The following is a 23,808-nucleotide window of genomic DNA, read 5'->3' as shown; positions in this document are numbered from 1 at the left end:
TGGATAATGGAGTGCATTTAATTGATCATATATTAAGCTTTGTAAGAAGCTGCCAAACTGTCTTCCAAAGTGGGGTGTACCATTTTTGCATTCCCACCATCAGCGAATGAGAGTTTCTGTTGCTTCACAGCTTCACCAGCATACGGTGTTCTCAGTGTTTTGGATTTTATCCATTATACTAGGTGTGTGACAGTATCTCATAATTTTAGTTTATAGTTCCCTAATAACATATGATGTTGAATATCTTTTCACATGCTTATTTGCCATCTGTGTTATCTTTGGTGAGATGTCTGTCAGATCTTTTGCCTGTTTTAAATATGGTCATTTGTTTTCTTATTGTTGAATTTTAAGAGTTCTTTGCATAATTTAGATGCAAGTCCTTTATCAGATATGTGTTTTGCAAATATTTTCTTCCATCTGTGGCTTGTCTTGTCTTTAGCTTTTTTTTTTTTTTTTTTTTTTTTTTGAGACGGAGTCTCGCTCTGTCGCCCAGGCTGGAGTGCGGTGGCGCGATCTCGGCTCACTGCAAGCTCCGCCTCCCGGGTTCACGCCATTCTCCCGCCTCAGCCTCCGAGTAGCTGGGACTACAGGCGCCCGCCACCACGCCCGGCTAGTTTTTTGTATTTTTAGTAGAGACGGGGTTTCACCATGTTAGCCAGGATGATCTCGATCTCCTGACCTCGTGATCCACCCGCCTCGGCCTCCCAAAGTGCTGGGATTACAGGCTTGAGCCACCGCGCCCGGCCCAGAATTCTTTATTTACTATTTGGCTTTCCATAAACAGTCAGGCAGAATGACTATGAGATTCTCTACATTGAGAAACTGTGTACATAATATTTGCTTATGAAAAGACTCATATTATCATGATAAATCCTTTCTCTTCACATAGTATCTGATAATCCAATGCCCTTTTAAACAATAGGAAAGATGTTTTCGAAAGACTTTTTTTCAGAAATCAGATGTTTCTTGCAGCCCTTTCCAATCTTCATACAATGTATCTTTGCCATTTTTTAAATTGAGGACTAAACCAAACTTTCCATAAGTTTTTGTGTTTGAATTTTTACTCTGTAACTACTCTTTGAGGTAGACATTTGCATTTACCCAACACTCATCCTTGTTTAAAACTTGCGTGGCTGAGATGTCCTTAGGCTTATAGTAGTAAGTTGGCCAGCTTCGGTGGAATCTCTCTGGCCTTTGAAGTTGGCACAGTCAAATATAGCTACCTCAAAGGATATGTGGTCATGGAAAAACATGTTTTTGTTGTTGAGTGTTCTTGCTTTCTAGTAATTTTATTTTCTGCTCGAGAGATTTAGTATCTGTTCAGAAACTTTATTTTTAAAGGCCACATAAGTAATGACTTGACCTCTAATCTTAGCTTTGAAATTTTCCCAGACACTAACAAAGATGATGTCTGATGACCTTTTGAGAATAGTACTCATTGGCCAGCTATCAGTGCTACTTAAAAATGTATATTTTACTCAAAAAATTATTGCCATGGCTAAAAGACTTTCTCAGTAAAATCACATGTTATAACATAATTTGGTGACTCTTGCACCTTGTTTTAGAATAGTTTTTACATGGCATTACTGAGACTTAATACTGTTCAAAACAATTCTCTTCAAATACAAATATGAGTGAGTTCTGAGAAAAATATTCTGTAAACCATAATCTTATCTGAAATAGCACCTGTCTCTTGGATCCAGTAAGAATATTTTAGACATGAAGGGTTCTATAGTAAAAGACCTAGAATTAATCCTTGTTTTGCATGAATGTGGGCTATCTTTCCTGTAAATATACAGTAAGGTTTTTACAAATAATCAAGTTACTACTGAAGACTAAGATCATCAGTTAGATTATCTGGGCTGGGCTGGGCGCAGTGGCTCACGCTTGTAATCCCAGCACTTTGAGAGACCAAGGCAGGCAGATCACGAGGTCAGGAGATCGAGACCATCCTGGCTAACACGGTGAAACCCTGTCTCTACTAAAAAATAGAAAAAATTAGCCAGGCATGGTGGTGGGCGCTTGTAGTCCCAGCTATTCGGGAGGCTGAAGCAAGAGAGTGGCATGAACCTGGGAGGCGGAGCTTGCAGTAAGCCAAGATTGTGCCACTGCACTCCAGCCTGGGTGACAGAGTGAGAGTCCGTCTCAAAAAAAAAAAAAAAAATTATCCGAGCTGGCCACATTAGCATATAAGCTTAATAATTAGTGGAGTAAAAGAAGTTCATCAGATTGTATTAATATATGTGGTAAGGCTTAGTGATGAAGAAGAGGGGAAAAGGCAGTTTCCTTTCAGGGGTTGGGGCATAGCTAATTGCCCTTTTTGGTCTGTTTTTACTTGTCTTATATCTATAATAACAGACTCTCTTGATAAGAACCCACCTAGGCACAATGATGTTTTGTGGGGTTGGCAGAGGAAACTGCATGTTGCTACCTTTTTATGTTTTCTCGTTTGGCTTTTTGTTAAGAGATGATGTTTAGTTCTTTGTTGCTGAACTCTGTTAGTGCAAAGAGAAGAAAAGTCTTGCTTAATTAATTGCAATATTAAATTGAAATCTATTTTAGCTTCCTTAGACAGTCCTGAAAGAGATTTGCATAACTGGGGTCTTCCCTTGGTTCCAGTGGAGGGGAAATATTTCAGTTCACTTTCTTGAGGCTGTAAAAGTTTGTTCTTCCTTTTCCTGCAGCAAGAATTGTGAACATAAAGTCATAAAACAGATTCAGTGTTAATTTTTAAAACATCTCCATATTTCCACCCTCATCAGTGGCAAATACTGGGCCTGACAGTAAAATGGAAAAAGTTGAAAATTTCCACTTGTACGTTTTGAGCTTTTCAGAGGTACTATACACTCTGGAAATAATAATAAAAGATACTAAGGCTTATACAGTGCTTTTTGTTTGAGGAACTCAGATAAACACTAATGCATTGATCTTAACAACAGTACTTGATTGTGACTTTAAAAGGTCATGAGTTACTGCTGCTTTTTTTTTTTTGGTAAAAAAAAAAAAAAGATGGAGGGGCACTCCACTTTACAAATATTGTTTAAAAAATATCTAGATAAAAATTGAAACAGATAACTGAAAAAACAAAACTTATAGGGGTTTTTTTGTTTGCATGTTGACTTTTCTTTGGCCTATGATATATTTTTATTCCTTTATTTTTTCTTTTACATATGAATCTACTTGAAGCCTGATTTCTTTTCTTTTCTTTTTTTTTTTTTTTTATGTTTTTAAGACAGGATCTTGCTCTGTTACCCAAGCTGGAGTGCAGTAGCACAATCATGGCTCACTGTGGCCTTGACATCCCAGTCTCAACTGATCCTCCCACCTCAGCCTCCCGAGTAGCTGGGACTACAGGCGTGTGCCACTGTGCCCGGCTAATATTTTAAATTTATTTTTTGTAGAGATGGGGTCTCATCATGTTGCCTGGGCTGGTCTTGAATTCCCAGACTCAAGCAGTCCTCCTGCCTCGGCCTCTCAAAGTGCTGGGATTACAGGTGTGAGCTGCTGTGCCCAACTCCCGCCACCCCCCCCCCTCTTTTTTTTTTAATGAGACAGGGTCTTGCTATGTTGCCCAGACTAGACTCAGACACCTGGGCTCAAACAATCCTTCTACCTCAGCCTCCTGAGTATGGGAACTGTAGGCCCGCACCGCTGTTCCCTGCCTGATTCCTATGTTAAATAAGAAAGCAAAATCTACTTTTAAGCCTTTATTCTTACTCAGCCAGGAAGGTTTAAACTTGTGGTGGTTTCCTGAGCTTGACATATTATGTTAATATGCATTTGTCCTTTTAGTTTGCTCAGTTCAATATTTGTGGTATGTAGCTATTGATTTCGATGAATACAATAGTCATGTGGCTTAATTTTCAACTTTCTTGTGTTTCATAGGTTTATTCTTCAGTCCAAGGAAGCAATTCATAATCAGCTGTTAGAGAAGCAGAAAATAGCAGAAGAAAAAATTAAAGAACTAGAAGTAAGTTTTTATTGGCAATAGGAGTTAACTTTTGGGAGAAAGTAGTAATCTTATTGTGTCATACTACATGAAAATGTATGCCTGCCTGCCAAAGTAATGTCATATTATTTTTATTTTTTATAATTACGTTGGAGCCGTGAAGCTGTCATATTCATATTCATAGTGTGTATAAGACCAAAACAAAAAAAAGAATAGTCTCTTCTTTGGAACTGTAGAGAATTTTGATGAGATGGTTTTAACCTGAATGTATTTTGTTCATTGCCCTTGAATGTGTTTATTCTTTAAAAAAGAAAAACAAAACCATAAACAAAATGTGATGTATATTTAAACAACACAGGTGTATTGGATTGTGGTGGATAGGCAGGAGAGTGGGTAATAATGATAAATTTTAGAGGATCTTGGTATAGGGTCTTTTTTACACGTTGTAATTCCTTTAACCTAAATTAGGTTCTATATAAGGACAAAGTAGCAAGCTGTAACCAATTAGCTATCTGAAGGATGGTGCTCCAATGAGAACAATTTTTTGTTTTTAGCTAGGGAAAAAGATGATAGGTAACAGTAAGCAAATCTTTGGAAATACTACTTTATTATTATTATTATTATAGTTTATTTATACATTAAGACCTTTAGTGACATATTCTTCTTGGGCTTTGGTGAAAGGCCCATCCTGTGTATAGTAAAAGTTAGACTGGACAAAAAGCTGGTTATTATTTCTTTTTTTTTTTTTTTGAGACGGAGTCTCGCTCTGCCGCCCAGGCTGGAGTGCAGTGGCCGGATCTCAGCTCACTGCAAGCTCCGCCTCCCGGGTTCACGCCATTCTCCTGCCTCAGCCTCCCGAGTAGCTGGGAGTACAGGCGCCCGCCACTGCGCCCGGCTAGTTTTTTGTATTTTTTAGTAGAGACGGGGTTTCACCGTGTTAGCCAGGATGGTCTCGATCTCCTGACCTTGTGATCCGCCCGTCTCGGCCTCCCAAAGTGCTGGGATTACAGGCTTGAGCCACCGCGCCCGGCCTATTATTTCTTACGGACCAAGATTTCCCCACATATGGGTAGATACATTGACTTCGTAGGTCATTTCATCTAATTTCTGTGAGTACTGTTTGAGGCAGAGGATCAGAATCTAACTCATCTCTCTGCTGAATTTGGGAGCTACAACCTACAACAAGGATTTCTTAGGTTCACTGAATAGGCCTGGCCTGGGAGTGTGTAGTATCTTAGGTTACTTAGGCTTATTTTTGACTACTGATAGTTGAAACAAACTTGATACTAGATTTGCAGCTTAGAAAAGTATATTGTAAAAACGACAAAAAAGCAAAAAAACCAAGTAAAGGAAAAACAGCCTGTGATAACCAGGTTATTGTTGTGTCCTATTTTAACATTTTAATCAGCTTAACTGTTTTAAGAGGTTCAATTTGATATCTTGTGTTTTTACTCATAAGAAACAATTAAAAACCCAAACAAAATCATTTCATGTAGATAAAACAAAATGCATTTTTGCAACTGTTGGTAAATATATTTAAAATTGTCCTAATGAATAATAAGTAGTGAGGTAATGTGTATACAGTTCTCTTTATGAAAACAAACATTTGTGTATGAATATTGAAGATGATATGTAAGGATATATATTAAATTGTTAATACTGTTTACCCTAAAGAAATTAGATGAGACGTAGGGGTAAATGATTTTTTTCTTTTTCTTTCTTTCTTTCTTTCTTTTTTTGAGATGGAGTTTCGCTCTTGTTGCCCAGGCTGAAGTGCAGTGGTGTGATCTCGGCTCACCGCAACCTCCACCTCCCGGCTTCAAGCGATTCTCCTGTCTCAGCCTCCCGAGTAGCTGGGATTACAGGCATGCGCTACCACGCCCTGCTAATTTTGTATTTTTAGTAGAGATAGGGTTTCTCCTTGTTGGTCAGGCTGGTCTCAAACTCCCAGCCTCAGGTGATCCGCCTGCCTCGGCCTCCCAAAGTGCTGGGATTATAGGCATGAGCCACCGTGCCCAGCCTTGATTTTTTTCTTATAATTTCTGTGATAATAAATTGTAACAAATATACATTAACTTTTTTGTTGTTAACTTTTATGATTAAAAAATCAGCAGAGTGGGCACAGTGGCAAATGCTTGTAGTCCCAGCTGTGGGAGGCTGAAGCGGGAGGATTGCCTGAGGCACTGCAGCCTGGGCAACGTAACAAGACCTTGTCTCTTTAGGGGGGAAAAAAAAACCAAAAAAAAAAACAAAAAACCCCCAATTATCAAGGTGAAATTGCCACAGGTGATGATTTTATCAATACTGTACTGCTCAGTTCTGGTGAGTATTAAGAAGTTTATTTTCTAAAAGTTTCCTTTTGTTGAGTGTCTCAAATACGGCTAGAATATTTTATCTTTTAGAAAGTTCTTTTTTCTTTTTTAATTTTTCATTTTACGTGTTATTTACATTATAAAAGCAATAGAAGTACACCATAAATAAAATAAAATATAAAACAAATGATTAAACAATGAAAATATTACTTTGTTTTTCCACCCTCAGTGCATCCAAATGTCACCTCTACAGTTTCTGTATCATTCCAAACTTCCATATTTATATAAAGACATTCATACATGCATACACACAACATTTTTTTAAAAGAGGAATTATGCTATATATACTGTTTTCCATCATTTGATAATTTATCTTTCTACTTTAGTAATATAAATCCAGTTTATACACAATTTCTTTTTTCTGATTCCCATCATCATAGGCTCCTTACCATGAGCCTTATTTCAGCATTTAGTGTATTCTCCAGTACTTTTCTAACATGTAACAGTATCACCCAGTGTATACTCCCCTCTCTTCCCTGAAACAATCCTATACTTTTCCACTGCCACAACTTTGTAGTTTTATTACTTCAGCACACCCCCACATGTGCACTCATGTGCATATACACTGTTAATTGTGGTGTTCAAATTTTCTGTGTATCTTACTGAATTATCATCTGCTTATTCATATCATCTGCTTACTGAGGGACGTGATGAATCTTCTTCTATGACAGTGTTTATCAGTTTCTCCTCAGTCTGTCAGTTTAGTGGGCAGTGATATTTAGAGACTACAGTGTTGGGGGGCAAGTGCTTGTTATTACTGTATACAAAGTTTGGAGCTTATTTTTGTTGTTGTTGTTGTTTTTGCTTTTTTTGAGACGGAGTCTCATTCTTTCACCTAGGCTGGAGTCCAGTGGTGCTTCTTGGCTCACCGCAACCTCTGCCTCCCAGGTTCAAGCGATTCTTCTGCCTCAGCCTCCTGAGTACCTGGGACTACAGGCCCACCACACTTGGCTAATTTTTGTATTTTTAGTAGAGACGGGGTTTCACCATGTTGGCCAGGCTGGTCTCGAACTCCTGACCTCGTGATCCACCCACCTTGGCCTCCCAAGGTGCTGGGATTACAGGTGTGAGCTATCACGGCCGACTGGAGCATGTGTTTTATTCTGTTTTATATTAGGAATTTCTCAGCTCTTCTGTTTATATTCATTTATTTTTTGTTTTGAGATGGCATCTTGCTCTGTTGTCCAGGGTGGAGTGCAGTGGCATGATCTTGGCTCACTGCAGCCTCTGCCTTCTGAGTTCAAGCGATTCTCCTGCATCAGCCTCCCAAGTAGCTGGGATTACAGCCACCATGCCTGGCTACTTTTTGTATTTTTAGTAGAGACAGGGTTTCACCATGTTGGCCGGGCTGGTCTTGAACTCCTGACCTCGTGATCCACCCACCTCAGCCTCCCAAAGTGCTGGGATTACAGATGTGAGCCACAGCACCTGACCTCTCAGCTCTTTTAAAGATAACCATTCTACTGACTTGTGGCTTCCACTGTTGCTGTTAAGAAGTCATCTATTAGTCTAATTGTTGTTAATTTGTCTTTTCTGTCTACCTGTTTTTACTTGTCTATGTCTTTCATGCTTTGTAGTTTCTCTGGGATGTGTTTAGGTGTCAATTTATTCCTTTTTATTTTTATGTATTTTTTTTTTAATTTGAGATGGGGTCTCACTCTGTCACTCAGGTTGGCTTGCAGTTGGGTGATCTCAGCTCACTGCAGCCTCCACCTCCCAGGCTTAAGCAATCCTCCCACCTCAGCCTTCCAAGTAGCTGAGACCACAGGCATGCCACCACGCGTGGCTAATATTTTTTTCTTTATCTTTTTTTTTTTTTGAGACGGAGTCTGGCTCTGTTGCCCAGGCTGGAATGCAGTGGCCGGATCTCGGCTCACTGCAAGCTCCACCTCCCGGGTTCACGCCATTCTCCTGCCTCAGCCTCCCGTGTAGCTGGGATTACAGGCGCCCGCCACCGCGCCCGGCTAATTTTTGTATTTTTAGTAGAGACGGGGTTTCACCGTGTTAGTCAGGATGGTCTCGATCTCCTGACCTCGTGATCCGCCCGTCTCTCCTCCCAAAGTGCTGGGATTACAGGCGTGAGCCACCGCACCCGGCTTTTTTTCTTTATCTTACTCAGAATTTGTTGGGTTTCCTGAGTCTGAGGATTAGTGTTTTTTTTAAAATAAATTCTGGAAAATTGGTATTTCTGAAGATTTCTTCTTTCTTATTTTGTTTATTAATGGCATTTCCTTTTGGAATTTTTTCCCACCTTTAAACTGGCTGCTACCACCATCTACAGTAGGATATTAACTGATTTTAGCATGTCCAGCTTTCTCTCATTCAGTTCTTTAGCATATTTAAGTTAGAATGACCTTTCTAAAATATTAAATCTGGTCATATTACTCCCTCATGTAAAACCAATTGTTGTCCTTAGGGTTAAGTTCAAACTATTTTTTTTGAGATGGAGTTTTGCTCTTGTTGCTCAGGCTGGAATGCAATGGCACAATCTTGGCTCACTGCAACCTCCATCCTGGGTACAAGTGATTCTCCTGCCTCAGCCTCCTGAGTAGCTGGGACTACAGGCATGTGCCACCATAACCAGCTAATTTTTTTGTATTTTTAGTAGAGACGGGGTTTCAACATTTTGGCCAGTCTGGTCTCAAACTCCTGACCTTGGGTGATCCACCCACCTCGGCCTCCCAAAGTGCTAGGATTATAGGTGTGAGTGAGCCATTCCACCCAACCAGTTCAAACTTTTTGACATACCTTGAAGGCCTTTAAAGATATGATTTCTGTTTATTTCTCTCATCCCTCTCATTTCTTCTGCCTTCTCTTATATTGTATGATTTAGCCATGCAAAACTACTCTCAGTCTTTCTTTCTTTTTTTTGAGACAGTGTCTCACTCTGTCGCCCAGGTGGGAGTGCAGTGGTGCTATGTTGCCTCACAGCAACCTCTGCCTCCTGGGTTGGAACAGTTCTCCTGCCTCAGGCTCCGGAGTAGCTGGGATTACAGGTGTGTGCTACCACGCCCAGCTAATTTTTGTATTTTTAGTAGAGACAGGGTTTTGCATGTTGGCCAGACTGGTCTTGAACTCCTGACCTCAGGTGATCCATCCACCTCTGCCTTGCAGAGTGCTGGGATTACAGGCATGAGCCACAGCGCTCGCCCAATACTCTCAGTATTTGGAGCTTGCCCTTTTTTCATTCTACTAGATCTTCGAAAAGTAGTTATCTTTACTTGGGAACTTCCTCCTTCTGCTTTTATCAACTCCATCTACTAATCCTTCAGATCTTAGTATAGAGTTACTTCTCCTGAGAAGCATTTTCTGATTCCTCAATCTTAAGGTAGGTGCTTCTTTCTTGTGTTCTCTGATTACTCTGTTAGTTTCTTAGCACATTGTGGAGATTTGGAAATATGAGTAAATCATATTTAGTTGAGTAAATATGAGTAAAAAAAAGTTGAGTAAATCATAAATATGGTTTCCTATTACTTTGGAAGTTTGATACAGATTTAGAGCTCTAAATGATTTTCCCCAAGTCCTTGGTGTTCTCCTCGTTCAAAATCTGCAGTCTCTTCTTCTAGACCTAGTGTTTCTTGCCAGTCTAATCTACTTCGTTTTAATCCTCTATAATTATCATCATCATCATCATCATCATCATCATCATTATCATCATCATCATCAATTTCTCTCCTGAGATACCCTGTATTAAGTTGGGGAGGCACATTTTATACCCAACTCTGTAGACAAAGGCCAGGCTATTTCTATTTACCATGTTTTCTTCTCTGAAAGAGTAAGGTTCATATTGGTTGGGGTCAGAGTTCCAGTTTTTGATCAAAGCTGTTAACTTGTTTAACTGATTTGGCCCACTGAGTATGCTTCCTCACCCTCTACCCACAGTTTATGTAGATGGCAGGAGGGCCAAACGTTTTCCATGACATAGGTGCTGGTCTGATTCAGGTTCTCTAATCTGATAGCCCATTTTCATTAGTATTTGCTAGGTTCCCTTTTACCCAGCTTTGTTCTTTCTGTTTCTTTATACTTGCCCTCTCCTGATTTCATTTTTCTGGTCTTTATGAGTGCAAAGCTTACCTAGAATTTGTTTAGCTTTTTATAGCTTTGTCATGCTGTGCCCTATGTCATCAGCCAGCCAAGTGGCCTCATCTGCTGGCCCTTGTCTCTTATAGGCAGGGATGGGGGTCCTACTTGCCCTCATGTTAATCTTGATAGGGAGGCATATTTCTTATTAGCAGAGTAATCACAAGCACTGTCTTAATGGTGGGAAGATAGTGTTACTGTCTTTTTTTCCTTAGAACTTCTTTGTTGAACCTATGGATTGTACAAAGAATAAAGAAAAAAAAGAACTTCCTTTTACTTTTTTTTTTTTTGAGACGAAGTCTTGCTCTGTTACCCAGGCTGGAGTGCGGTATCGCGATCTCGGCTCACTGCAATCTCTGTGTCCCAGGTTTAAGTGATTCCCCTGCCTCAGCCTCCCAAGTAGCTGGGATTACAGGTGCCTGGGCTAATTTTTGTATTTTTAGTAGAGACTGGGTTTCACCATGTTGGCCAGGCTGATCTTGAACTCCTGGGTGATCCAGCTGCTTCAGCCTCCTTAAGTGCTAAGATTACAAGGATGAGCCACTGCTCCCTGCCTCTTCTAACATTTTAATACCCCTATATTAGACTGTTCTTCAGGCCATCATCACTTTAATGGGATTAATTGGGAAGTATTTTCATAACAGGCGCACGATATATGTAGATTTAATCTTTCGTTATAAAGGTGATATATCAAATTCTGGAAGAGAATACATCCTAACCGTGATTAGTAGACCAATGAAGCTGATCCTATTCACGAGAAAATACAAAATGGTGGCTTTAATATGATAGAGTAACCATGTTATTTTTGTCATTTTTTGAGGAAATTTTCTATTTTTAAAAAATACTGATAATAACTTTCTAAAGAAGGTACTGAGTGCATAATACCTAATACAGTACTTGTTTGAAAAAGTACCCAAGCGTAATTTTAGAAAATAGCATGACTACAACCGTGATTTGGAATTATGACATGAGTCTTATCTGTCTTTGTAAAATAATTTTCTTTTTATAATGTTTAACATTGATTGGTACAAAGAGAAAGTAGAAGTCTTTTTTGACAAAATCAGTTTTAAAGTTGAGTTAAAACTATTGATATAGATTGAGGAGATCTGTATCTTCTAAAGAGTGGGAAATCCATCCTCTATTTTTGCTAACCTTTTTGGAGGTAAGCAGGAAAAAATTAATGGGCCTCTTTTGCAGTTAGGAAAATTTAAATCATCATTCAGATGATCTAGAGATCAGCTCCTGATCTTCTGAATCTCAACTATTGGGAATTCTTGAGGTAAATGTAAACTTTCAATGATACATTTGAACACATTTTTTGCCACCATTGCCTTATGTTTTTTTTTTTGTTATTGTTCCAAGTGGGGGCCAAACAGTTACTGCTTCAACCTAAGTCTGTTATATTTTAGGAACATGTGTATACAGGTTAACCAGCTTCCTTCTCCTCTGTCTGCAACATGGTTACCACTCCTTCTACCACCCTTGTTAGCTCAGCAACAACAGAATAAGAATAAGGAAACCCAGGACATTCTGGCCTGCTTAGTACCACTTCTGATATAGAATGTTGCAATCCCAGGGTTGTTGAAATAACTTCCCAGCCCATATCATATGTAAAATCTAAAAACTGTGTAAAAGTCTTGAAGTGTAAAGTCCCAGCTCTTCCACAGAAATGACAATTTTAGTCAGACAGTGGTTCCTGAAATAAATAGGAAGAATGGCGGTGAGAGAACAGGATAGGAGGTGCCTGTGACACTCTGCAGTTGGCTTAGGTTTGATACTCTGATGAGAACATGCTTTGGAGGGTTTCCCATGATTGAGGAAATTTTACTCTGCCTGTTGAGGATCATTTTTTCCATCGCATGGGTGGTGACTGGTAGGCATTTGGATGGATGTCCAGTTTTGCCCTAAGTATGGCATTTTTGAGCTGGTACTGTTGGTGTATATAATAGGAGCCCCCATTTGGAGGTGATGTCAGGTGGACTCTGCTATATGATAGGCACTGATTCTTACTTCTATTTCGCTCCCTCCCTCCCTCCCTCCCTCCCTCCCTTCCTTCCTTCCTTCCTTCCTTCCTTCCTTCCTTCCTGACTCTACTATATGATAGGCACTGATTCTTACCTCTATTTTTCTCCCTCCCTCCCTCCCTCCTTCCCTCTCTCCCTCCCTTCCTCCCTCCCTTCCTTCCTTCCTTCCTTCCTTCCTTCCTTCTTTCCTTTTTTTTTGAGATGGAGTCTCGCTCTGTCACCCAGGCTGGAGTGCAATGGCACGATCTCGGCTCACTGCAACCTCCACCTCCCGGGTTCAAGTGATTCTTCTACCTCAACCTCCCGAGTAGCTGGGACTACAGGTGCATGGCACCATGCCCAGCTAATTTTTGTATTATTAGTAGAGATGGGGTTTCACCTTATTGGCCAGGCGAGGTGTTACCTCTGTTTTTCAATGAAGAAAGGAGGGCAGGGGATAGCAGAGCCAATAACAGAATATTTTTTTTTTTTTTTTTTTGAGGTGGAGTCTGCTCTGTCGCCCGGGCTGGAGTGCAGTGGCCGGATCTCAGCTCACTGCAAGCTCCGCCTCCCGGGTTTACATCATTCTCCTGCCTCAGCCTCCTAAGTGACTGGGACTACAGGCGCCTGCCACCACGCCCGGCTGATTTTTTGTATTTTTTAGTAGAGACGGGGTTTCACCGTGTTAGCCAGGATAGTCTCGATCTCCTGACCTCGTGATCCGCCCGTCTCGGCCTCCCAAAGTGCTGGGATTACAGGCTTGAGCCACTGTGCCCGGCCGACAGAATGTTTTTAAAACATTAAACAAGAAATATGCCCGGCAGTTCATCTGCTTGCATATCTCTAAGTTTATAATCCATTAAAAATTTAGTCATTAATTTTTTTATTGAAATGTAGCATTTAAGAAATATGTGTTAAATAACATATATAGCTTAATAATTATAAAACAAACACATCAGTTATCCAGGCCAATAAATCAAATGTTGTCAGGAAACCAGAACCCTCCTTGTTATCACTGCCTAATCATGTGCTATCCCTGCCTGCCTCTCCCACCAAGTAACTACTACCCTAACTTTTGTGATAATTATTTCCTTTTTAAAAAATACGGTTTTACGGCAAGGCACGGTGGCTCACACCTGTAATCTCAGCACTTTGAGAGGCTGAAGTGGGTGGATCACGAGGTCAGGAGTTCAAGACCAGCCTGGCCAAGATGATGAAACCCCGTCTCTACTAAAACTACAAAAATTAGCCGGGCGTGGTGGTGGGTGCCTGTAATCCCAGCTACTCGGGAGGCTGAGGTAGAGAATTGCTTGAACCCGGGAGGTAGAGGTTGCAGTGAGCCGAGATCACGCCACTGCACTCTAGCCTGGTGACAGAGCGAGACTCCGTCTCAAAGAAAAAAAAGATGGTTTTGCTACCTATGGATGTATCTATAAAATAATATAATTTAGTCTGGGCACGGTGGCTCATGCCTGTAATCCCAGCACTTTGTGAGGCCGAGGCAGGCAGATCACCTGAGGTCAGGAGTTCGAGGCCATCCTGGCCAATATGGTGAAATCCTGTCTCTACTAAAAATACAAAAATTAGCTGGGCCTGGTGGCGCGCGCCTGTAGTCCCAGCTGCTCGGGAGGCTGGGGCAGGAGAATCGCTTGAACCCTAGCGGTGGAGGTTGTAGTGAGCCAAGATCGCGCTATTACACTCCAGCCTGGGTGTCACAGCGAGACTCCATCTCAAAAAACAACAACAACAACAACAACAAAAAACCAAAATATATATGTATTTTATGTGTATAAATATATATTTATGTATATATTTTATGTATATACATATATGTACATAAATATGTACATAATATATACATATATGTACATAAATATGTACACACATATATTTTATGTATATACATATAATGTATATATGTATTTTATGTATGTGTGTGTGTACATATATATAATTTAGCTTGTTGCTGAACTTTACGTGAACAAAATCACGATTTTTTTGCCTCACTTCTTTTGCTCCACATTGTGTTTGTGAAGTACATCATGTTATCTCTTGAGATTGTGAGTTGTTCATTTCATTGCTGCAAAGTGTTCCGTCATATAGAAGTACCACAATTTATGTATCTAGACAGTCCGTTTTTGTTCTTAACAAGTGAAGGTATTCTCATAGAGTATTTTTACAGTTTATCTTAGCATCTTGCTAAGATAATTTTCAGAAACCACCCTCCACCCACACTCCAGGAGAGCTTGCATCCTGGAAGGAAGTATAAAACATCTACACTCCTGATGATTAAAATTAGCTTGTTGATTTCCTACCTTCTGTAGTAGCTAGATAGCTAGACACTTATGGATGTCTTTTTAAAATTTTTATCTTAGAAATCAATGCAAGATGTAAAATTAATCTCTTTTCTATGTTGTTTTGACTTGGAGAGTCTTGGGTGAAGTGATTTCTCTTATTGTGCATACGTTGGGATTTCAAACATGAGTACTTATCTCTTTATAGAGCTCATTTGCATTCTTAACATTTATAAAAATGGATGTTTGTTTTAAAATAGTTTTCAGTTATTTAGGACTTCAGTCTAAGAGAGCCTGCTGGTTGGAAACCCCAGCGTTTATCATGAGCTATATATAGTCTCTATGTCCTGATGTCTTAGGGCTTAATGTAGCTGCAGAATCCTCCTTTGTGGCTTTCAGAGAAGAGCTGGTATGGGTCTGAAAAAGCCCGCCATATATGCTCTTTTTCTGTGTGAGCATTTTTTCTTATTAATATTGCCAATGCCTTGTTCAGTGTGTATGTTATGATCCAAATGCTAAAATTTGCCCAAATATAAAGCGTCTGTGATGCATTTTATTTCCTTCATAGAAGTATTTTAGATCTGATGAGAACTCAGATGTAAGCAGTTCAAATAGATTGGTTCTTTTTTTTTTTTTTTGAGACAGAGTCTTGCTCCTCGCTCTGTGACCCAGGCTGAAGTGCAGTGGCTCAATCTTGGCTCACTGCAAGTTCCACCCCCCGGGTTCATGCCATTCTCCTGCCTCAGCCTCCCAAGTAGCTGGGACTACAGGTGCCCACCACCATGCCTGGCTAATTTTTTGTATTTTTAGTAGAGACAGGGTTTCACTGTGTTAACCAGGATGGTCTTCATCTCCTGACCCCGTGATCCGCCCGCCTCAGCCTCCCAAAGTGCTGGGATTACAGGCACAAACCATCGTGCCTGACCCATAGATTGGTTCCTTTAACTAGGTAGCCTTTCTTATTTATCTTGAAATATATATTACAGATATTTAGCACACACATTCATACACGCTTGATTTGATCTGTTCCCTGATGGTGCATCTTCATTTTATGATTAAGAGACTTAAGATAATTGGATTTGCATTCCAATTAGCCCAGAGTTCAGCTTTTTGCATCTTGTTTCAGTTATTCTTTTCTTCTTGGATACATTGAGTGCCTTGTTGCTCTCCTTGGAATACTTATCTGTCCCCACACCCAACTATTCCTTTGAATGCTTTAGGGAGTTGTTGACCTCAGCCTTCATTGTTACACGCTTTATATGGTCTATAATCTTCCCTGTCTAACCATATGTCCTTAGCCTCCTCCCTCCCATCCCTGGATTCCTTAAATCATTTTCAGGTGCCTAGAGAATGATTTGTTTTAATGAGTTAGACTTTGGATTTTCTTTCATGTCATTACATACTTCCTTGCCAAGTGAATCAGGGCACTTTTCCTTATCCTAGATTCTTACTCTGATCAGTCTCTGTTCTCACATCACAGGTGTCCTCCAACCTGAAGTAATAGATACTGGCCATAAAAAGCAAGTTCAATACTCCATGTGGGGAAGGCCACACCTTTATTAATAAGCATGCTACACGTCAGCTCAGAAAAAGATCCAAGGAAAGGTTGACATTTCAGCCATAAATAGAATTTCCAAGTCTACTAGATTTACAACAGAGCGTTCATTACCCTAAATTCCTAATTTTAAAAGCCTTATGTTAATTTAGGAGTTCTTGGCCGGGCGTGGTGGCTCAAGCCTGTAATCCCAGCACTTTGAGAGGCCGAGACGGGTGGATCACGAGGTCAGGAGATGGAGACCATCCTGGCTAACACGGTGAAACCCCGTCTCTACTAAAAAAAAATACAAAAAACTAGCCGGGCGAGGTGGCGGGCACCTGTAGTCCCAGCTACTGGGGAGGCTGAGGCAGGAGAATGGCGTAAACCCGGGAGGCAGAGCTCGCAGTGAGCCGAGATCTGGCCACTGCACTCCAGCCTGGGCGACAGAGCGAGACTCCATCTCAAAAAAAAAAAAAAAAAATTTAGGAGTTTTTCATTCTAACTCTTACTGTTCTCTAAGCCTCAGTTTCCTCATCTATAAAAGGAGAATATTGGATTAGAAGATCTCTAGGGTCACTCCAGTCACTTCTATTAAGTTTATTGTTATAACCTTGGTCTTTTTCTGAGTTGTCGTTTTAGGAGCAAAAATGTCTCCTTAAGGCCCGGCGCGGTGGCTCACGCCTGTAATCCCAGCACTTTGGGAGGCCGAGACGGGTGGATCACGAGGTCAGGAGATCGAGACCATCCTGGCTAACACGGTGAAACCCGGTCTCTACTAAAAAATACAAAAAAAACTAGCTGGGCGAGGTGGCAGGTGCCTGTAGTCCCAGCTACTCGGGAGGCTGAGGCAGGAGAATGGCGTGAACCCAGGAGGTGGAGCTTGCAGTGAGCCAAGATCCGGCCACTGCACTCCAGCCTGGGTGACAGAGCGAGACTCTGTCTCAAAAAAAAAAAAAAGACTCCTTAAAATGAAAAGATGGAAGAAAGCAAAACAAAACAAAAACAATTTCCTTTGTCCAGATCGTTGTCTTTTTTTTTGAGACGGAGTCTCACTGTGTCTCCCAGGCTGGAGTGCAGTGGCGCGATCTCGGCTCACTGCAAGCTCCGCCCCCCGGGTTCACGCCATTCTCCCGCCTCAGCCTCCCAAGTAGCTGGGACTACAGGCGCCCGCTACCGCGCCCGGCTAGTTTTTTGTATTTTTAGTAGAGACAGGGTTTCACCATGTTAGCCAGGATAGTCTCGATCTCCTGACCTTGTGATCCACCCGCCTCGGCCTCCCAAAGTGCTGGGATTACAGGCTTGAGCCACCGCGCCCGGCCAAGATGGTTGTCTTAATTTAAAAAGTTAAAGGCGGGTCACGGTGGCTCACGCCTATAATCCCAGCATTTTGGGAGGCCGAGGGGGGTGCAGATCACCTGAGGTCAGGAGTTCGAGACCAGCCTGACCAACATGGAGAAATGCCATCTCTACTAAAAATACAAAATTAGCCAGGCCTGGTGGTGCATGCCTGTGATCCCTGCTACTCGGGAGGCTGAGGCAGGAGAATCGCTTGAACCCGGGAGGTAGAGGTTGCGGTGAGCCGAGATCATGCCATTGCACTCCAGCCTGGGCAACAAGAGTGAAACTCCATCTCAAACAAACAAACAAACAAAAAATTCTAAGGCTGGGTGCCATGGCTCATACCTATAATCCCAGCACTTTGGGAGGCTGAGGCAGACAGATCTTTTGAGCCCTGAAGTTTGAGACCAGCCCGGGCAACAAAGTGAGACCTCATCTCTACAAATAGTTAAAAAAATATCTGGGCATGGTGGTGCATGCCTGTGGTCCCAGCTACTGCAGAGACTAAGGTGGGAGGATTGCTTGAGCCCAGGTGATCAAGGCTGCAGTGAGCCTTGATAGCGCCACTGTACTCCAGCCTGGGTGACAGAGTGAGACCCCCATCTCAAAAAGTATATAAAAAATAAAAAGTTAATTGGAATCCTATTTTTGAAGCTAAAATGAAACTAGTTGTCTACCTATATCTAAAATGTAATTCAAGGTGATGGTATCTCTTTTGATATCTTTGCAGTCATTTAAATTACAGAGATATCCATGTAATGGCTTAAAGGTAAACTACATTAGGCATCACCTTGTTTTGGAAATATATTTTCAGATAGAGCTGAATAGCTTAACTCCACATACGTAATAGACATGCCCAGGAAGACATCATTTTATTCATTTATAGTGCTTTAATCCTGTCTTATAAAATATATGATACTTAGAATAGTAGCATACATGTTCCTGTGTTTAGATTCCTTGAGTATTTATGAACTTTTTTTGTTTTTGTTGTTGTTGAGATGGAGTCTTACTCTGTCACCCGGGCTGGAGTGCAGTGGCGCAATCTTGGCTCACTGCAGCCTCTGCCCCCCAGATTCAAAGGATTCTCCTGCCTCAGCCTCGTGAGTAGCTGGGATTACAGGGTGCGCCACCATAACTACCTAATTTCTATATTTTGATAGAGATGGGGTTTCACCACCTTGGCCAGGCTGGTCTTAAACTCCTGGCCTCAAGCGGTCTGTCCACCTTGGCCTCCCAAAGTGCTGGGATTGTACGTGTGAGCCACTGTGCCCATCCTGTTCATGAACTTTTTAATGAATTGTATCTTATTTATTTATTTATTTATTTATTTATTTATTTATTTATTTTTGAGACGGAGTCTCACTCTGTCGCCCAGGCTGGAGTGCAGTGGCGCGATCTCGGCTCACTGCAAGCTCCACCTCCCGGGTTCACGCCATTCTCCCGCCTCAGCCTCCGAGTAGCTGGGACTACAGGTGCCCGCCACCACGCCCGGCTAGTTTTTTGTATTTTTAGTAGAGACGGGGTTTCACCATGTTAGCCAGGATGGTCTCGATCTCCTGACCTCGTGATCCACCCGCCTCGGCCTCCCAAAGTGCTGGGATTACAGGCTTGAGCCACCGCGCCCGGCCATCTTATTTATTTTTATAACATATTTTTTGTGAATTTTAGTTTATCTGCTGATGCAAACAGTTACACCATTTTCATAGAGCTTTTACCTTTTTATCTTACCATTTTATTCATTTTTCAAATGATTTTTGCTATATTATTTCATTTATAAATAGAATGACTAGGGACGATGCTATGTTGCTAATTATGACTAATTTGAAGTTTGTCCCAGCTCACTTTGTTTTGCTTCCAGTCTCTTACCTGCTGCCAGCATAATCGAAGTATTTGAATTCCATCACTATTCACAAAGCTATTCTTTTGGTTACATAGTCATCTTGTGAGGAAGTTTTTCCAGAATGGACACAGATGCATTGTACTCCTAACCTTTGTGTAAAACAATTTAGTTCTTTTGATTCTGCTTTTGTTTTTAAGAAAACCCATGTGGGCGTGGAACAATACTTCCAGGTCAGGAAACATTATCGGTTTCCACTGATGTTTTATACGTAGTCTGTTTTTATATGAAACTCTAAAGGCTCAAACTCTGTGATGCTATAAAGACATGGAAAATGATGCTTTCTTAGGGTTGGAGGAAGTGATGACTAGTGTTTTTTTTGCTGGTAGTATCTGATAATCCCCCCTCCCTTTAGCTATTCTAGGCCTGTTTAGTTCGGGCGTTGTCGGACTGAATTGCTAAAAATAACAAATAAGGGGGAGGTGGTTCTAAGGCCAGCCCTGGCTACTGTCTGTAATCTGTTTAATTTAGTTCCTGGGGAGAAAGGGCAAAAAGAACATGGTGCCATTCTCGTTGAATGGATTTTTTGTTTAAAGTGCTCATGAGAACATTGTTTGAGCTCTCCCTTTTCTCAAACCCCACAGGGCTCATGCACCCACATTCACTTAGTGTGGAGCCAGAGCCTGGGGGCTCAAAGAGCATGCTGGGATTCAGCGGTTGTGCTAGAGATTAACCAGACAATTGTGGTCTTCTGCTGATCTTTTAATGTGGCTTTTGACAATGGAAATGTGCATTTAGCTTGTAAGAGAGTGAGAATGAGTGTGGTGGTTAGAAATGGGGGGAGTTAGTGTATGAATAAGAATATTTCTATTTACTACTCTTCCCTAACTCAGTGTTCAGAGAGTCAGGTGGTTTGATAAAATAACTGCATGTGTGACTCCAGTACACCTGCATTTAACTTTAACCCACACCGCCAGCATAAAGCTCTGCTTTGATTTGACTCTTGACCTCTCTGTGCCTTAACTTCTTCATAATAATAGAAACAGCTCTCTATAGAGACAGCAGTCTAGTACTTGCTTGTAAAGCTGTTGATGATCACTGAAGGAATGATTTAAATGCCTTTCCTATCCCCTGCTGTGTACAATTTTCTAGTGGTGGAATGTGTGAAAACTAGGAGCAAATTTTTAGGGGGGTGTGTGTGTGTGCGTGCGTGCGCTCCACATTCTATGTTGACTCACCTGAGGGCTTATTGATTTTTGTATTCTGAAGTTTATTGATTTTCGTATTCTGAAATCTCATCCAAAACCCTTTCCTTTGCAGTTCTTATTTTGGGGAAGGAGGGGTGTCTAAACCTGATTACTTTAACACCAAAGGTATAAAAGGATTGTTTTTATTAGAGATCCTGGGGGTTTGTTGGGGTGAGATGCCATGCAAATGTCTTGGGAAAGCATATATCAGTGAAGATCGAGGTATTTACCCATAGCTTTGGGATCTGAGCAGTTAGACATTGCAGACTTTGAAATGCCTGCTTTTAGATATTTCTCAAGTCACAAACCTGTGTTACTCCCTAGTTTAATGATAGGCTGCTGCATTACCCAGGTGAGAGATGATGGTGGGTTGGACCAGGATGGTGACAGTGGAGGTGATCAGACTCTGGATGTATTTTAAGGTAGAACCAAGGTGACTGGGTATAGGAGTAAAAGAAGAGAGTTGAAAAAACTGAAGTTTTGGGCCTGTGATTAAGGCCCAAATGCTCCCCCTCTTCTTCCTCTTCCTTCCCCATATGTCACTCATTCTCCATGAGAGCTCTGGAATGGGTTCATGGGAGAGCGGGCATTTCACCTGGGCTTTGAAGGTCAGCTAGAAGTTTGCTAGGTGGGGCTAGGGCAGAGGGGAGGGCATTTCAAATCAAGGAATAGTGTGGACAAAAGTCTGGAAGTGGAGTGGTGGTTGCAGTGGAGTAACCGTCCATGGGGAAATGAGTGAGTGGGAAGTGAGGCTGGAAAGAGCTAAGGGAAAGGAATTAAAGTGAATGAAATTAGCATTGCTTCTACTTACTTTTTCTAAGTACTGCTTGTTCTATGCAAGTAGCTGTTCTAAGTCCCAATGCTGTTCATTCAGTGTGGTTTCCACTCAGCATTCCATGTGTCCTGGGCTCCACAGAGGGAACGTCCTGCTGCAGACATTCCCCAGGTTTATAGGAACAAATGTGCTACTGCTCATTCATAGATCAGTGTTTCCTAGTCAGTTTTCAAGTTTTGAAACTAAAATTTTTTTTTTTCCCGAAACTAATTTTTAAAGCAAGCTGAAAGTTTGGTTTGGGCCTTTACCTTTGAGATTACTGTTAGACACCCAAGTAAAGATGTGGAATAGACAGTTGCATGTATGAATCTGGAACTCTGGACTAGCGAAATAAAATAGAGAATTGTCTACAAATTACCAGTTTATAGATGGCATTTCAAGTCATAGAACTAGCTTGGGTCAACTAAGGGAAAAATATAGCTGGAGAAGGGACAGGGTTTGTGGACTGAGCCCTGGGTCACTGCAGCAGGACCACAGAGGTGTGGACAGCATCCATTTTGAGTCCAAATAACCGAGTGAATACCCACATGGGCAACCCTCTGCTGATATGGGGCCAGGCTGAAGGGTTGCTGTCAACTCCCTTGGTGGTAAGGGGACTGCTTTTTCATGGGCTGTCCAAGCAGAGGCTGGCAGCAGAAGTGGTCAGTTCTGTTAGACCTGAGTTGCAAGTGCTTTGTGGTCTTCCTTACTAGCACTCCCCCTGGAGTTAGGCCTGACTGGCTGAGGGAAGCTGGTTTGTTTTCCCTGGGAGGGACTGCAGGAGGTAGAGACTGAGATCAAGTTAGGCTCAGAGCTGAGTGCTTTGCGTATGGACAACACTGCAGGGAGGGAGTGCCTGAACATAGTCCTTTTAAAGTATAGCAGATAAAAAGTCTGCCATGGATCTGTGGAATCTTGAGTAAAATTTGAGGAAGGTGGGTACTAAGATGGGCAGAAGCAAAGATGCCTACGAGTTTTGAACTAGTTTTGAAGGTTAAAAGATCCCTAAGAGGATTTTATGTTCATACCTTTACTGTTCCCTATATATACTCAACATAGTGTGTACACACACATTGCTACCCTCTATAAAATGAATTTTAAATTTTATTTTATTTTTTGGAGATGAGGTTTTGCTTTGTCATCCAGGCTGGTGTGCAGTGGCGTGGCGTGATCATAGCTCAGTGCAGCCTGGAACTCCTGGGCTCAGGTGTTCCTCCTACTTCAGTCTCCTCAGTAGCTGAGACTATAGGCGCAGGCTACCATGCTCAGATAATTAATTTTTTTTCTTTTTTTTGTAAAGACAGAGTCTCCCTATGTTGCCCAGGCTGGTCGCGAACTTGGCCTTGAGCAGTCCTCCCACTTCAGCCTCCGAAAGTGTTGGGATTACAGGCATGACCCACCACGTCTAGTCCCCTCTGTGAGATCCAAATATGTACTAAGAAAAGCTTCAACCTTTAGAATATTTTTTAAGTTCATCTTTAAGATTCTTAGCAAGTAAAAGATACAGCTTGTCTTTGCTCTGATATGCACAGCATAATGCCTTGGCATAGTAATTAAGAATATGAACTCTGGAATTAGATGAGTATGAATTTGAACCCTGACTGCTACTTAATATCATCTTGGATAAATGACATACTTAGTGTTTGGTATGGTTTGGATGTTTGTCTCCTCCAAATCTCATGTTGAAATGTGATCCCCAGTGTTGGAGGTGGGGCCTGGTGGGAGGTGATTGGATCATGAGGGCAGATCCCTCATGAATGGCATAGCACAATCCCCTTGGTGATGAGTGAGTTCTCAGTTCACTCAAAATCTGGTTGTTTAAATATCTAGGACCTCGCACTCCCTCTCTTTTGCCTCACTTTCACCATGTGACGTACTGGCTTGCCATCACCTTCTACCATGATTGTAAGCCTCCTGAGGCCCTCACCAGACACTGAGCAGATGTTGGTGCCATACCTGTACAGTCTGTGGAACCATGAGCCAATTAAACTTCTTTTCTTTATAAATTACCCAGTGTCAGGTATTCCTTTACAGTAATGCAAAAATGGACTGATACAGTGTTTTTAAGCCTAAATACACTCGTCTGTAAAATGGCAAAAGCAAGTGTTAGGATGGAGGGAGACAATAAGTAACTTTTATTTCCTGCCCAAGAGTGGAACCAATTGAAAGACAGATGGATATAAAAATTCCATCTTTTTATATATTTTACCTTTACTATTAATAAAGATTAGGTTGAAGAATGTGGCTTAGGTATGCAGCAGTCATGAGTTTTTAATATTGATCCAGATTTAGGCATACAGATAGATGAACTTACCCTACAAATCTCTGTAAGTGTAG

At 41.4% G+C, this 23,808-nt stretch overlaps 1 protein-coding gene across 3 annotated transcripts in view; it reads left to right on the top strand.

Moving 5' to 3' along the window:
* PFDN1 (prefoldin subunit 1) overlaps positions 1-23,808 on the top strand; it is a 57,028-nt gene that overhangs the window by 15,717 nt on the left and 17,503 nt on the right. For 2 of the 3 annotated variants that reach the window (XM_003900198.3, XM_017959945.2), the window contains exon 3: positions 3,886-3,970. In XM_003900198.3, coding sequence (XP_003900247.1) covers positions 3,886-3,970 — 85 coding nt within the window. Of the gene's footprint in view, positions 1-3,885; positions 3,971-5,691; positions 5,740-23,808 lie in introns of those variants that run through there. The other variant, XM_009209224.2, reaches the window with a different exon arrangement.

Source organism: Papio anubis, chromosome 5 (assembly GCF_008728515.1).
Source record: "Papio anubis isolate 15944 chromosome 5, Panubis1.0, whole genome shotgun sequence".
In the NCBI taxonomy this organism is placed as follows: Eukaryota; Metazoa; Chordata; class Mammalia; order Primates; family Cercopithecidae; genus Papio; species Papio anubis.
This window is presented reverse-complemented; position numbering and strand designations above follow the sequence as displayed.